The sequence below is a fragment of the Macrosteles quadrilineatus genome, unplaced genomic scaffold (assembly GCF_028750875.1).
Source record: "Macrosteles quadrilineatus isolate MER2022 unplaced genomic scaffold, UCM_ALF_1.0 Scaffold_2__2_contigs__length_208266976, whole genome shotgun sequence".
NCBI lineage: Eukaryota > Metazoa > Arthropoda > Insecta > Hemiptera > Cicadellidae > Macrosteles > Macrosteles quadrilineatus.
This window is the reverse complement of record NW_026542595.1, coordinates 208106094-208122573: the sequence shown is the minus strand read 5'-3', so window position 1 is coordinate 208122573 and position 16480 is coordinate 208106094. Positions and strand designations below refer to the sequence as shown.

The following is a 16480-nucleotide window of genomic DNA, read 5'->3' as shown; positions in this document are numbered from 1 at the left end:
TGTACTTGAAAATACTAATACAAAAATATTAATTAAAATATCAATTAACAAAACAAATAACCATTAACGTTGCTGGTGACGACGTGTGTTTAAACGCCTTCAATCTGAGAGACGCAACAGTTCTAGCGTTTTGGAACTTCCGATCTGATTACTAGAGTTTTGGATCTTCCGACCCGGCATATGATCACAAGTTCCAAAGTGAAAAGGACAGTCTATTTCATAAGTTTACTTTAAGAAATAAATTTGTACTTCTAGTTATGACTGTACTTTTGGATCTTACGATTTTGGAACTTCCGATCGGCAATATTTTCTTTGGATCTTTTGATTTTGGATCTTCCGACCCGCTAAATAACCTTTGGAAATTCCGATTTTGGAACATCCGATCGGCAATATAAACGTTGGATCTTACGATTTTGGAACTTCCGATCGGCAATATATTCTTTGGATCTTCCGATTTTGGAACTTTTGAAATACTCCCGTTTCGTTTCAGTTTCGTACCGTTCCGTTCCGTTAACCGTGCATCCATATCATTGTTGGTTATTATAACCTGTAAAATAGTTAAATTTTGGCTTATTTTGGTGAATTACTGAATTTAAGACTTTTTATTTGTGTGTTATAGTATAATAATTTGTTAATGATTGTTCTACCTTAGGCTAAGCTGCTCCCAATTCAGAACAATGCCATACCAACGTTTGCATTATGGTTTAACACTAGGCCTATTTTAGCCAACGTTTACCTTTCACATAGTTTTTAAGCTAGACACAATTGCTATTTCTTAACAGAAAATATATACATATTATAAACTCATCACACTTTTATAACATTTTTGCCATTTTAATTTGTTAACTAATATAAACAAGAAAATGGATCAAATGCTTCCTAGCCCGGGATTTAGCATCCCAAGCATTGGCACCCCTCTTCATCAACCAGAGGAAGATCAACAGATATTACCCATGGCTCAACAACAACAGCAAATGCAGATGCCTCCTCTGTTACCTATTCAACAACAAAATATATCCCCTGCTCAACAGAGGCCCATGCATACCTATGCACCGTCTATGGGATTCACAACTCCTCAAAGTATGATGCAGCCACAGACTCCGGTAAGATTTATTAAGCCATTTAGGCTGCACTTTAGGTCCTTCACAAACAAACGAATTAAAATATCGATTATTCGATTGTTTCATTCAATATATCGTTTGGTTAGTTAGGTTAAGTTAACCTACCTAACTATCCAAACGATATATCGATTGATATTTGCATTCGAATGAGTGTAGGACCTAAAGTAAAGTGCAGCCGCAATTTCTTGTAAAAAATAATATATCAGTGTAGGCCTAAGATCTAATGACACTTAACTAAGTAACTGAATAGGCCTACCGTACCGGTACCTAAAGTAAGCGCTGATTAACTTAGATAGGTAAGCTAACTTACTGAGCTTTCAGTATGAACCTTAAAGTAAGGATCCAATTTTGAACACATTTTTTCATATATTTCCGTTTTCTATCAAGATGTTATTTTTATAATTTTTAGCAACACATGATGTCGCCAATGGTTCATCAACATGGGTCGTCTGGACACCTGACTACACTGAACCCAGCCACTCCTGGCCCAATGACTCCTATGACACCATCCTCTGCTGATCCGAGCATAGTACCTCAACTGCAGTAAGTAAAACACTTGGGAATTAATAAGTGTTCATTATTCCTCTTTAAAAAATCCTCCAACTTTATAAGTTAACCTTCTTATAGGCCTATTATACTTAGGCGATCCAGAAAGTAAAGAACGTTTCGTTATGACGCCGCTAGGCGCGTGCCGATCTCATACATTTTGGTATGTGCGCACTCGGCATCTCAGTCGGCATCCAGCCGTGACAATTGGAGCATTCTAGCGCTGCCCGTTTTTTCACAATTTCAACTTAAGATGAGCGCTGCAATAAAAAATCCCACCAGTTAAGGGGTGCGGTCAGTGATACGGTTTTTGTTGGAAAACACTTAAAACCGAAACTTCTCAATTTTCACAGACTTTGTTGTTTAAAATTGTCACGCAACAAAGCGAAAGACCCGTTATCGGGAATCGGCGGTTTTTGCGAACCTTTTCATCAACTTTAGCGACCAGTTCCATCAGTCATAATGCTCGAGCGTCTGCCCTTCGCTTCGTCATGACTCATGAGCGTCAGATCGGCCATTTTTAATCTGAATGCACCATTTTCTCAGAACTTTCAATCATTACGTTTTTTTCCTTAAACTTCATACCCTTGGCGATAAATGTCTATCGATTTTAAGTTTAATGCCAACACAAACCGTATCACTGACCGCACCTCTTAACTGGCGGTATTTTTAATCGCAGCGCTCATCTTAAGTTGAAATTGTGAAAAAAAACGGGCAGCGCTAGAATGCTCTTGTTGTCACGGCTGGACGCCGACTGAGTTGCCGAGTGCGCAAGCACCAAAATGTACAAGATCGGCGCGCGCCTGGCGGCGTCATAACGAAACGTTCTTTACTTTCTGGATAACCCACGTATTAGGCTACCTACATTTTTGTATTATTTAAGTTAGATTTAAGAATTAGAATTCAGAATTCAATAGGCCTAATAGTTATATTAGTTTGCTATAGGTAAGCATAAGCTAACTTGTGTTATAGGCCTAATTCTTTATTTAAATGTCGTTATCGCATAACCACCATAGCAACCCTTAAAGCTACCGGTACCGATTGTAAAACATTTTATGTTAGGCCCTAACTTAGTTTTTAACAGGGATTTTCAAATTTAAATTTATTTGTTGTAAGTAACATGCTCATTGTTTGCCGGAATAACCCTATTAAGTTTGGCTTCAATATGTTCAGCGGTCATTGCGTGACTCAATTTCAAAGTTTGCATAAGATCCGATCTCAAAGGGCTTCTCTCCGCTCACTCAGCTCAACTAGGCCTACTTTTCATTGTCGTGGTTATTTTGTCTCCGGGAAAACTTTTTTAAAATCAAGTAGCCATTGGAAGTAAATCAGGTAGGCCTAAGCCTATTTACAGTCCATAGTTGGAAATATTTTTACATGTTAGACCTAATTTGAGATTGACTTTGTAGAAACATTGTCTCGACTGTGAATCTGGGCTGTAAGCTGGACCTGAAGAAGATAGCGTTGCATGCCAGGAATGCGGAGTACAACCCAAAGCGGTTTGCGGCTGTAATCATGAGGATACGTGAGCCACGGACGACGGCTTTGATCTTCAGTAGCGGCAAGATGGTGTGTACGGGAGCCAAAAGTGAAGAGGACTCTAGGCTGGCTGCAAGGAAATACGCCAGGATTATCCAGAAACTAGGGTTCCCGGTAAGAACTAATCATATTTTATCATCAAAACCAATGACGTTTAGTAAGGAAGCACCTCAACCACTTTTAATAACACTCCTGTCGCAGTGTTAACTGTCAGACGTATTCCCAATTTCAAAAATATTAAGTTTGGTTTAAGTATGCTACAAGGAAGAAAAATGTGTTTTTTGTTGAAATGTCAGTAGTATGGTACCAAATCAATACATTTGGCCTAATGCAAACTATAAACAAGCTAACTTATACTTTATTTCTCCATTAGAATAACATGGAGATTTTTAATTGCCCTTTTTTGGATTTTCTCTGTTGTCTCTTTAATCCTTACGATACAACGCTTCAATGTGAATCAATTAATTGTTTTTAGCAAATTTCCCTATAGGGTCAATCGATATCAAGTGATCCAGAAATAAAATAATTGGTTGCTTGACCATTTTTAAAATAATAATTTTATCCTAGATACCTCTATCAATTCTGGGTTCAAAAGTGATTTTAATTTTTTTTTATCTCTTTTGTTACTTCTACGGCGGCCATTTTTGTTTTGCGGAACACGCAAAATTTTGCTCATGTAAGGGTTTGCGTTAACTTGCACAACTCGGTAACCATGAACACAAGAGTGATGAACCGTAGTTGGCACGGTAAGACTTAGGCCCGATTTACTTTTTAATTTTGATTTATAGGCCAGTAAAATTAGATAAAAATAATACATTTTGAGGAATTAATTCCCAGCAAGCTGGAAATCGTTTTAATACCTTCATTTGGTCCCAAATAAGTGTAATCTGAGTTTGCACCGTCCTATGAGGTGAGCTTACATTATGGCAGCCTAAAATAAATTAAATTTAAGCACTTTTTCCAGTTTTTTCCAAGTTGCTTAAAAACAGTGTGTCGGACGCAAACAACGTCCTAATAATATCAAAGAGGATTAAATTCTGCATAAAATGAGTATATAAATATCCAAATTCGGTTAAGTAGTACAGTATAGCCAAAATATTAAGTTTTAAATATATAATTTTTTTGTTTCATTGCATTTTACATTTTGCGACTTTCCAGAACCCCATACTATCTTTGAAAGAAACACACCCATGACAATTTCCTTCTTCATACGAAGTAAGAGTGGGGAAAACAGCTGATCAAGTATTCCCAGCTGTTTGCAGTTGTATAGTACAGCAATTTCATTGCTAAGTGGCTGTCATCAGTTACTTTGGAAGTAAAGTTATTATAAGTATTTTAAAAATAATTGAGGACATTTACTAATATTTGTATTCGTTCAAGAAAGTGTTATAACGTAGTGATCTGTTATCTAAGTTTTGTGTTTAACATGTTCGGACATGCAATCCTGAGTATTTAATCTGTTTAATTTTAACCATCCTAGGAGTTAAACTCATACCACTATCGCAGCCTAAAATAAATTAAATTTCAGAATTTTATTTTATCTTTTGCTTGTAGCTAAAAAATAGTGCACCAGACAAATACATAAATATTCAAATTTGGTACAGTAGCACAGCCAATATCTTTGTTAAGAAATAGATAACTTTTTCGTCTTATTGCAAACTATATTTAGCCCTGGAAAGTCGACATCCCATCATACCACTGACCACCATAAGAAAAAATCGATAGAATTACAGTTGTATAGTATAATATAACACGTTAAAAAGGTATTTCAATTGTAAAATTTCACTCATTTTTAAAGACTTAATTTTGCATAAACCTTAAAATCGGGTTCCATAAACTGTCCTCTTGGCTGCACATCCTACATGTTAGGATTTATCTCAAGCTGCAGTGGACTGTCAAAGAGACTGTCCTCACATGTTTCTGCTTCTACGGTGTTTGGTATGTGGGACACACCCTCAACTTGAAACTGCTGAATTTAAGCATGACTGACCATGGTAGCTAAGGCAAATTGTTGAGCATTCCATCTACTTTTCGGCAGCTGCACTTTCCTGTACACGCATGACACTATGTTGAGGATTTAAGTTGTAGCTGGATTCTTTGTGTTTATGGTTGGGAGTAAACCATGTTCCGCCATCCTCCAACCCCAGTTGAGCGGATCCACTGGTCTATCATACCAGCTCTGTATTTAGTGTTAGACTCGTAGAAAGTGTTGGGCGGCGACTGTATTTGTTAGTGGTAGGGAAGCTATATATAGAAAGTTAACTTTGAAATGGATTTTGAGAACATCCCATAAGGAATTTTGTTCAGTGAGGTATTATTGGCTTTAGATGATTGTCACAAACAGTTGACCTGCTTAAAATTAGGCCCTCAGGATGAGCATATGTATGGTGGAAAAGCTTTACAGCCCCCAGCAACGTGTTCTTCTCAAGGAGTTTTATAATCTTCAACTTCACTTGGCGATAGAATACAGATAGTATTTCACCCACTGATTGCATATAGGAACAGAAGGTTCTCTTTGACAGGAGATAGAAGTTGAAATGCCTCAGAGTATGTTCTAAGAGGTCCACATTCCAGATTTCCTGAGGTAAAGATTTGAGGAATTTGGTGCTTTGGCGGTTAATAGGACCAATAGATCTGTGTCCTATTCAATTATTATGACTTTCGCAAAGTTCTCAGCCATTTGAATGGCAGTGTTGACAATGAGGGTATCAGCATCCTCAAGAGCTTGTCCGACTTCAAACCCTTGGAGCACTTGCTCACTCAGCATGGAGATAAGCGGTCCTTTGTTGTTGTAGTTAGAGAGAAATTGTTCTTTCAGCATTGTTGCAGTCAACATTTTAGTAAAAATTACGTTTGCTAAGGATTGCTTGATTATTATTATCATTATTCCTTGTTGTTTCACAGAAGTTGAGGCCTCAACATGTAAAAGTCTATACTCAGGATTGCATGTCCGAACATGTTAAACACGACACTTAATATCATGAAGATAACAGATCACTAAGTTATAACACTTTCTTGAACGAATACAAATATTGGTAAACGCCCTTAATTATTTTTAAAATACTTATAATAACTTTACTTCCAAAGTAACTGATGACAGCCACTTAGCAATGAAATTGCTGTACTATACAACTGCAAACAGCTGGGAATACTTGATCAGCTGTTTTCCCCACTCTTACTTCGTATGAAGAAGGAAATTGTCATGGGTGTGTTTCTTTCAAAGATAGTATGGGGTTCTGGAAAGTCGCAAAATGTAAAATGCAATGAAACAAAAAAATTATATATTTAAAACTTAATATTTTGGCTATACTGTACTACTTAACCGAATTTGGATATTTATATACTCATTTTATGCAGAATTTAATCCTCTTTGATATTATTAGGACGTTGTTTGCGTCCGACACACTGTTTTTAAGCAACTTGGAAAAAACTGGAAAAAGTGCTTAAATTTAATTTATTTTAGGCTGCCATAATGTAAGCTCACCTCATAGGACGGTGCAAACTCAGATTACACTTGTTTGGGACCAAATGAAGGTATTAAAACGATTTCCAGCTTGCTGGGAATTAATTCTTCGAAAAGTTCTAATTTGACTGGCCTATTATCCAGAGGCCAAAAAATAAAATTTTTTCTAAGTTATTATAATTATTATAATCAAATCAAAATTAGGCCTATTACAATCGATAATAATAAAGAGAGAGTTTTATATGTGTCCGTAAACGTGATGACTCAAGTAATTTTTGTCCGATTTTGATGAAATTTGGTTTAAAGGTGTAATGACTGTTTTGCATAATAATAATAATAATAATAAAGTGTAATGCAGGTAAACTTGAATGAGTTCGGGAACCAGCATGATCGGACCATAGGAATGTTAAGTTATGGGGTGTAAATTGGTTTTTCTCATTTTTGACCCTCAAAACACAAAATTTTCCATTTTCTCTCTAGACCTTTTTAAAGAGCCTAAAAAAACACAAATAATTTTGTATATCAAAGTGTTTTTGTACGGTTATTGATAGGTACCTAACGGAGAAAATTCAAAAATTTTAAAATTTAAAATTCCCAAGTTATTCTTACGGAGAATATTGTAAAATGTTGTAGTTTGCTTGTTTATCAAATACATTTATTTTATACTAAGGAACTAATATTTTATGGAAAACTACAGTTTATTAGTTTTAGCAGCAAACCTGGGTACTTGTTAAGCCTAATGTTATCAAATAGATTTAATTGTAAATCAATTCAGACAAATGGAAATTCGCTTAGTCAGCAGTTTTGCTGCGGCGGGGGTATTTTAAAGCTTTTTCAGCATTTTATTGTTGTAATGAAAATTTGTCATTTTAGCTTAATTTTCCATTTAGCCTAGGTAATAATTAGATCTCATGGTATGACTAGGACCCGGGAACGATTTACTTAATTTTGTTTTGAGGTTCTCACTGGCCAAAAATATTATCCGTTCAAGTTCGTATGTATATTTATCTATATATATATAAATTATTATAATTTCTTAGGTAGGCCTACTTTTTTTGTCCGTGCGCCATATCTTCCTTAATTATTCACTAATTTCCATAAACGAGGTGTCATTTCAAAGATCTTTTTATCCAATACATCAAAAGCCTATACAAATCACTCATTTTTCTGTAGTTTTTGCAAAACTATTGATTTTATCATTCTGAAAGTAGGCTAATTTAGACTTGTTTATTTATGTTATTCTATCAGCTGAAACATGTAAATTAAATTAATAAAAACAAACAAATATTTACTTTTCAAATCCAAGTGATTTGTTTTTACTACATCCGTGGAGGCCAACATATTTAGTCTGTGCTTTCTATGATAAATAAGCCTGGATATGAAATCACACTTGAAGTCTAAAGCACGGGTCACACTAGGCTACTCGTCAGCCGATGGTGATCAGCAGCTGGCACCAGCATCACCAGCTCACCAATCCAGGCTGTGTCAGCTCAGTGTCAGCTGCGAATTTTGTGGTCACATTAAGCTGACAGTCGCGGCTTCTTTCAATTCGCCGCTGATGCCAGCCTAGTGTGACCCGTGCTTTAACAAGAACAACTCAAAAGTAAGTAGCCTACTGTATGGATTCTTTAGCTATTGTATGTATTTATTTACGACATAGCCTTCATTTTGACATGTACCTACCACTACCAGGTAGGCATAAAGTACCAGGTAGCGAGGTAGCCTTCAACTCTGCAGTGGCAAGGCATTTTTGGCGATTTTGCAGTCATATTTTCGAAAATTCATATGAACTAAACCAACAGAGCAAACCTATTGAACCATACTCAAATTTTTTGTAATGAAATGAAGAATTTGAAAAAGGCAACAGGCTATGTTAAGCCTACTAGGTGACGTTCGCAGAGGCATCCACAAAATTGAGCAGAGTCATCAAAGGGCTCATATTATATTGTTTTTGTCATACTGCAGTAAAAACAGTCGTTTTTAATGAATGCGTTGCGAGTATAAAGTAGCATTTTTACTCTTTAGGGAGTAAAAATCGTTTTTAGTCTATGGAGTAAAAAATCAGCTGTTGTCAACTCAGTTGTAAATTTCTATTGTAAATGATTGCATATATCGAAATATGTATCGATTCGTTCTTCGTAATCATTTTAACCTACAGTCTACAGTCTCTTCCCATAGCATTTTAGCATTGCAGATACAAATCCATTCCCACACTCAACACTGCTCACCTTTACTACTTCCTTCACCACCCCTTACGTCAAGGACCTGTTTCCCTCTCTTCCCATAGTATTTTAGGATTGCAGATAAATTCATTTAATTGCCTAACGTGGTTCCCACACTCTGCACTGCAAGCCTTACTACTTCCTTCACCATTTCCAACGTCATAGACCTGTTTCCTTCCCTTCTCATAGCATTTAGGTTTTAGGTACATTTATCTAACTGCCCAAACGGTTCCCCCACTCTGCACTGCCAGCCTTGACTACTTCCTTCGCCACTTCCTACGTCTCGGACCTGTTTCCCTCCCTTCCCTTAGCATTATTGGATTGCAAATACCAAATACGTTAATCTATTGGTCATAAACAGATCCCACACTCCTAACAACTCGCCTTTACTACTTCCTTCACCACTTCCTACGTCACGGACCTGTTTCCCTCTCTTTCCATAACATTTTAGGATTGCAGATAACTTAATCTAATCGTCATAAACAGTTCCCACACTCCGGGCTGCTCGCATTTACTACTTCCTTCACCACTTCCTACGTCACGGACCTTTTTCGCTCCCTTCCCTTAGCATTATTGGATTGCAAATACCTTAATCTAATGGTCATAAACAGATCCCATACCCCGAACAGCTCACCTTTACTACTTCCTTCACCACTTTCTACGCCGCGGACCTGTTTCCTTCCCTTCCAATAGCATTTTAGGATTGCAGATACCTTAATCTAATCGTCATAAACAGTTCCACACTCCGGACAGTTGGCCTTGACTACTTCCTTCACCATTTCCTACGTCACGGACCTTTTACCCTCCCTTTCCATTGCATTTTAGGATTGCAGATACCTTAATCTAATCATCATAAACAGTTTCCACACTCCCGACAGCTTGCCTTTACTACTACCTTCACCACTTCCTACGTCGCGGACCTGTTTTCCTCCCTTCCCATAGAATTTTAGGATTGCAGATACATAAATCTAATGGTCATAAACAGATCCCATACCCCGAATAGCTCACCTTTACTACATCCTTCACCATTTCCTACGTCGCGGACCTGTTTCCTTCCCTTTCCATTGCATTTTAGGATTGCAGATACCTTAATCTAATCGTCATAAACAGTTTCCACACTCCCGACAGCTTGCCTTTACTACTACCTTTACCACTTCCTACGTCGCGGACCCGTTTTCCTCCCTTCCCATAGAATTTTAGGATTGTAGATACCTTAATCTAACCGTCATAAACAGATCCCACACTCCAGACAACTCGCCTTTACTACTTCCTTTACCACGTCCTACGTCACGGACCTGTTTCCCTCCCTTTCCATAGCATTTTAGGATCGCAGATACCTTAATCTAATGGTCATAAACAGTTTCCACACTCCGGATAGCTCGCCTTGACTACTTCCTTCACCACTTACTACATCACGAACCTGTTTTCTTCCCTTCCCATCACATTTTAGGATTGTAGATACCTTAATCTAATCGTCATAAACAGTTTTCACACTCCGGACAGCTTGCCTTGACTGCTTCATTCACCACTTCCTACGTCGCGGACCCGTTTTCCTCCCTTCCCATAGAATTTTAGGATTGTAGATACCTTAACACGTTGACTGCGCGCGCCGACTTTACAGGCGCCCCCCAGTGGCGGGCGAAGCCCCGGTGCGCAACCGAATCAGCGAACGCAATTGGCATTCAAATATTTCAGTCTGACGAATCACAAAAGAGCAGTGGTGACTGTGCTGCGTTACCCCGAGAGTGGATGTAGTTCACTGAAACACCCAAAGGTAGCAGCACTGCACGGATCCGTATCCAGTGTCTTTGTAATGTGGGTTGAAGAGAAAAAATCCCCGAAACCGGGACAAAAGCATTGCCAGACAGGATTTTACGGGAAATTTTAGTACCAACCTACACCAAAGTAAAGCTCGCATTCTAAGCTGGCAGGCTGGCAACGATTATAACGTCTCCGTCTGAGGCTAAGCTCACACTGACTCAATATATTTCTGTTGGTCTGTTGGCCACCTGGGAGCGCTGGCGACGCCGACTAAAGTCGGCACGCGCAGTCAACGTGTTAATCTAACCGTCATAAATAGATCCCACTCTCTGGACAACTCGCATTTACTACTTCCTTTACCACGTCCTACGTCACGGGACCTTTTTCCCTCCCTTTCCATAGCATTTTAGGATTGCAGATACCTTAATATAACTGTTATAAACAGTTTCCACACTCCTGACAGCTGGCCTTGACTACTTCCTTCACCACTTACTACATCACGAACCTGTTTTCTTCCCTTTCCATAGCATTTTAGGATTGCAGATACCTTAATCTAATCGTTATAAACAGTTTTCACACTCCGGACAGCTCGCCTTGACTACTTCCTTCACAACTCCCTACGTCGCGGACCCGTTTTCCTTCCTTCCCGTAGAATTTTAGGATTGCAGACACCTAAATCTAATTGTCATAAACAGTTTCCACACTCCAGACAGCTCGCCTTGACTACTACCTTCACCACTTCCTACGTCGCGGACCTGTTTTCCTCCCTTCCCATAGAATTTTAGGATTGCAGATACCTAAATCTAATGGTCATAAACAGATCCCATACCCCGAATAGCTCACCTTTACTACTTCCTTCACCACTTTCTACGTCGCGGACCTGTTTCCTTCCCTTCCAATAGCATTTTAGGATTGCAGATACCTAAATTTAATCGTCATAAACAGTTTCCACACTCAAGACTGTTCACCATTACTACTTCCTTCACCACTTCCTAAGTCACGGACCTCAAGCTAGTGTTGTCATTTGATTATATTTATGAACCATACCGTTTCTGTTCTAATATCTGTGGAATAATGCTATCAGCTATTTCTTTATCCACTGCATTCAAAAGTCAACAGCTGATCATATGTCTTTGTTTATGTGTCAAATACTGCTTCCATAAGGATTACATTTAAACTTCGAAACCCAGTGGGGCGGATTCCTGAGAGCCTTTTTTAACGCCATATAGATGTCGGCACTCACCGATATCACCATGCAAAATTTGAAAACGATTGATTCAGCCGTCTAGGAGGAGTTTGCGTATTACGAAATGCATAAGAGTCGACGTATAAGAGCTTCGCTCGCTCCGCTCAATGATGTTCTAACCGAAAAATTTGTTATCCGAAACAGCTCTCCCCCGTTTATTTCGGTTAAGCCTAGGACTGCCCTGATGGTTTGGATGAATGTCCCTGCCATTTTTGCGATTTCGCGCAAGAGTTCTTTTTTAAATTTGCAGTGTCTAAATTACTAATGATACCGGTATCCTAAAGTCAGGACCACGTAAGTTTGCAGTTGGTGGCTGCCAATCACAAGACAAGGCTGGTGCGACGTTGCCACATCGCCCGTTGACAACACTAATTAAAATATACTAAGCAATATTTTCAAATCAGCTGGGATTATTAGATTTGGCAACACCGCACGGTTCTCATTGGTTCATTCAAAACCATATATTAAATAGGCTCCTCCCTCAACTGCAAACTTACGTGGTCCCAACTGTAGTCATATAGGTACATACCCATTTTGTAGAGAAAAAGAAAGAGATTTTGAATAAAATAAGTGCAATTTTTGTTACAGTTGAATATTTGAGTTTTTTTTTTTTTTTTAAGTAGTAGAGTGATAGTATTTTCCTAGAAAATTATGAACAAAAAATCGAAGATATACAAAATTTTCACCCCATCTAAAGAAATAAAGGAATATACAAAGTTGGAAAATATCGATAAATGTACACTAATGATTTGAAACACAGAAAAAAATATGAAATATCACTGTAATAAGCCAAGACTGATGTATTATTAAAGGTAATAATATTATAGTTATATGATATAATACACTTTAGTGTGCAGTAATAACTGGTAAGTTTTGTATGAGTTGAAAAAGAAAATAATGTTTTGTCGTAAAAGAAAATAAGTTATTCAAAGCTGTACCGGTATGTATTTTTTTACTTTATGATACATTGATAAATGGTACAAATATTCATAGTATATATATTTCTGAACAAGAATATATACCTATGTATATAGAAATAATAAATAAAAAAATTTATAATTAAATAATCAGTAACAAAAACTTTTCCAAATCCTGTCTAGTTTTATAAATCATCTGTATAATTTAAATTATGTTTATACACTAAAAAACAATTTAAACAAAGGTTAAGTATTTACTGTTACTAGAGGTGAACAGTTGATTTTCTGTCCATTGGTCAAAAACTCGACCAAAAACATGTGGAGACTTCATCTCTATTTCACCCCACACTGTAAATACAACATGTGATTGGATTTTCTTCCTTTTTTTTTTGAATTTCTTTTTATATTTTGTTGTTATTTCGTCATCAGCATGGCAATCCTTCCATAAGGCCCATGGTAATTTTCTAATAGGTAGGCCTATTCGTTTTTGTGCTTACTTTTTAGCCTATTTTAATTTATAAAGGCATTCTGTACATATACAGGAAAATATCTTTCCTAACAGTATGCGTAGATTTTCCCTGGGGTGCACACAAGCTGAGAAAAAAGGTTTGAAAGAAACATGAAACATGCTTGCCTATTAATATATAGATTTGAAGTTTGAAAATGAACTCATGTCCGAAACATGTAACTTCTATGAAAAATATTTAATAATTATTTCAGGTTGCTCAGTTGTGCTTCATTTACTACTACTATTTAATATATACTATATATATTTATGATTTGTAGAAAGAATCATGAAAAATAAAACGTATAAGTTTGTGGAGAACTTAATTCAATCTTTGTCATTTCAGGCAAAATTCCTTGACTTCAAAATACAAAACATGGTTGGAAGTTGTGACGTGAAGTTCCCTATTAGATTAGAAGGTCTGGTCTTGACTCATGGGCAGTTTAGCAGGTATGTCATTATTTGGATTTAACTAACTATTATAATATTACGGTATGGCAATATTAGGCCTATGCCACTTAATATCATGAATTCATATCACAATCTGATAACATGTGTTGTACCTACCTAACAGAATCATAGTTTTTTAGTTTTTTTTATTCAAGCTAACTTTTGATGACAACAATTTATAAAACAAACGTGCACATAAAAATTCAACATAAAGCAACATAACAACGTGCAACATAAAGCAACATAACGTGCAACATAAAGGCCATTTGTTTGTGACCTACATTGCTGAGTGGTATCTGAGTGGTTATAGTGCTCCTGGTAATCAAAAGGTCGCCGGTTCGTTCCTGGAAAAAGTGTGTAGCTTTTTGATGGTTCGAAACTGGACCCAGCTGTTTATGATCATTGGGGCTTTTATGGTCCTGACTAATGAAACAGCTGATCTTATTCAGTAAAAAGCCATACAAGGCATCACACTCCATTCTTCACTCATATTTGGGTCTTAATACGCACATAGATGGCGTCCCCATTTTAAATAATAATGATAATAATGATAAAATAACTACATTTCTCAAAACACAAGACTCAACTAACCAACGTTATTCTGGTAAAAAAGCTCTTCTTACCTACTAAAATAACAACTAACTATTCTTTTGATAAAAATATATACATTCTTTCTAATAAGATGTGAAAATCATCTTTATTTTACTACCTATTTTTTAATGTGTCGTGTTTAGGTTTGAAAAATAAATAGGAGTTTAGGACGTTCAGTCTTTTTTTCTGGTAATGAGCAAGAACTCTCCAAAAACTTCCTCACAAAGCATTGCAATTTTCAGTATAGTATAACCTTAATGAATATACGAAAGGATGTGAGGTTAGATGCCAACTCAGCTTCCTTGTAAGAAAAAATTGTAAAGGACTGTTTTGTATTTCAGCTACGAACCAGAATTATTCCCGGGTCTCATATACCGAATGGTGAAGCCTAGGATAGTACTGCTGATCTTTGTTTCGGGCAAAGTTGTTCTAACAGGTATTTGTATAGTTGTGTTGAAACGTAAAATATCTTCTAAAAATACAAGTTGAGAACATGCTTATATTCTGAAGCCAAATGAAACCCTAGGAATGCTAGGGTTTTAGATTTTATAACCTAAAAGCCTTGGATGAGAGCATAGTATTTTATGGGTAAAATCACAAAAGTTGGAATAACTCTTGGACTGTAATATTTACAGCAATGGTGGCTATAACATTCTGTTTAGCATTATAAGAATCATAAAATACGTAACTTAAATCAAAATCATTTGAGCGTTTTTTTTATCTGATTTAAGCAAAGTAGGCTGTTTTAATATAATTTTGATCTATACAATGTATTAGTTTAGTTATAAGACAAATTACCCTTGAAAGCTTAGAACTTATGTAGATCTCCCCAAGAAAGCTTCTTTTTAGATAAATACCAAGAAATTTAACATTGTCTACATAACCATCCAACATATTTAATTCACAGGGTCTAAGGCTAAGAACAATTTTTTGTGTTTTATCTTTATTTAAGAGGAAGCCGTTAGATTCAAACCAAATAGAAGCTTCATTGATTGAGTTTTGAGCTAACTCTTGAAGTTGTTTAAGATCGGGATTAATATTTAAAAATGTTGTATCATCTGCATACAAATAAGTTTTACTGGTTATACATTCTGGGAGGTCGTTAATACAAATTAAAAATAACAGAGGACCTAGAACAGATCCCTGAGGCACGCCATATTTTATTTTTAATTCTTGGGACCATTCTCCATCAATATTGACTTTTTGTATTCTATTGTTTAAGTATGATTTGAAAAAAGAAAGTGGAGATCCGTTGATACCATAAAAACTTAATTTCATTATTAGGTCATCATGGTCGACATAATCGAAAGCCCTACTCAGGTCGCAGAAAGTGGCCTGAGCAAGTGACTTCCTCTCAAAGACCATTAGTACCTCATTAATCAATTTATCTTTTGCGTCTGATGTACACTTGCCCTTTCTAAATCCAAATTGTAAAACACTCAAAAAGTTGTTTCTTTCAAAAAAAGAATTCAGCTGATCAAAAACCATGATTTCAATAGTGTTTCCATAGTGTTTCTTTTAAAATTAATATTGTAGGCCTATGTTCTATGGAGTATAGTGGAATTGCTTTGAAACCTTTCAATTTTACTCATTGTTAAAAACGCTAGTAGATTTCTTCATTAAACGGAGAGAAAAAAACAGTTTCTGTAAGGTTTATGCATTTAAAACTTTTTCTTGCAGGTGCTAAAGTCCGGCAAGAAATATACGAAGCATTCGACAATATATACCCTATACTGAAGAGTTTCAAGAAACAGTGAATTATTTTTGAAAAATCTCTAGAGCGGGACTCAGATTGTAATATATTAGTGTTTGTATTGTGGAATTTAAAATATTTCACTTCTGGTCTTTATTGGACCAGTTCATCGAGTGGCTAAAATGAGAAATATTTCCTATTGACTTTTGTTTTTGTAACAAATTGATTTCTCATTTCCATTTTAAGTGTGATATTTTTCTACTGAGACAAACTTGTAAATAAAAGTTAATGTTTTGTATGTGTTGCATTATTTTATTATTTTTTTATTCACAATAGTGGTCAACACAATTCAGTTATTTTTAGCGAATTTCCCTATAGGGAAGTAGCTATTATCGTAGGTAAGACCTGGAGCCGGGACCAATATAC

At 36.4% G+C, this 16480-nt stretch overlaps 1 protein-coding gene across 1 annotated transcript; it reads left to right on the top strand.

Moving 5' to 3' along the window:
- The first annotated feature begins 506 nt into the window (after positions 1-506).
- LOC128986703 (TATA-box-binding protein-like) lies at positions 507-16352 on the top strand. The gene is made up of 6 exons (XM_054407196.1): positions 507-1103; positions 1531-1664; positions 3077-3320; positions 13667-13770; positions 14703-14797; positions 16042-16352. Exons 1-6 carry the CDS (start codon positions 864-866, stop codon positions 16116-16118), a joined length of 894 nt encoding a protein of 297 aa, XP_054263171.1. The 5' UTR covers positions 507-863; the 3' UTR covers positions 16119-16352.
- The last annotated feature ends 128 nt before the right edge of the window (positions 16353-16480 follow it).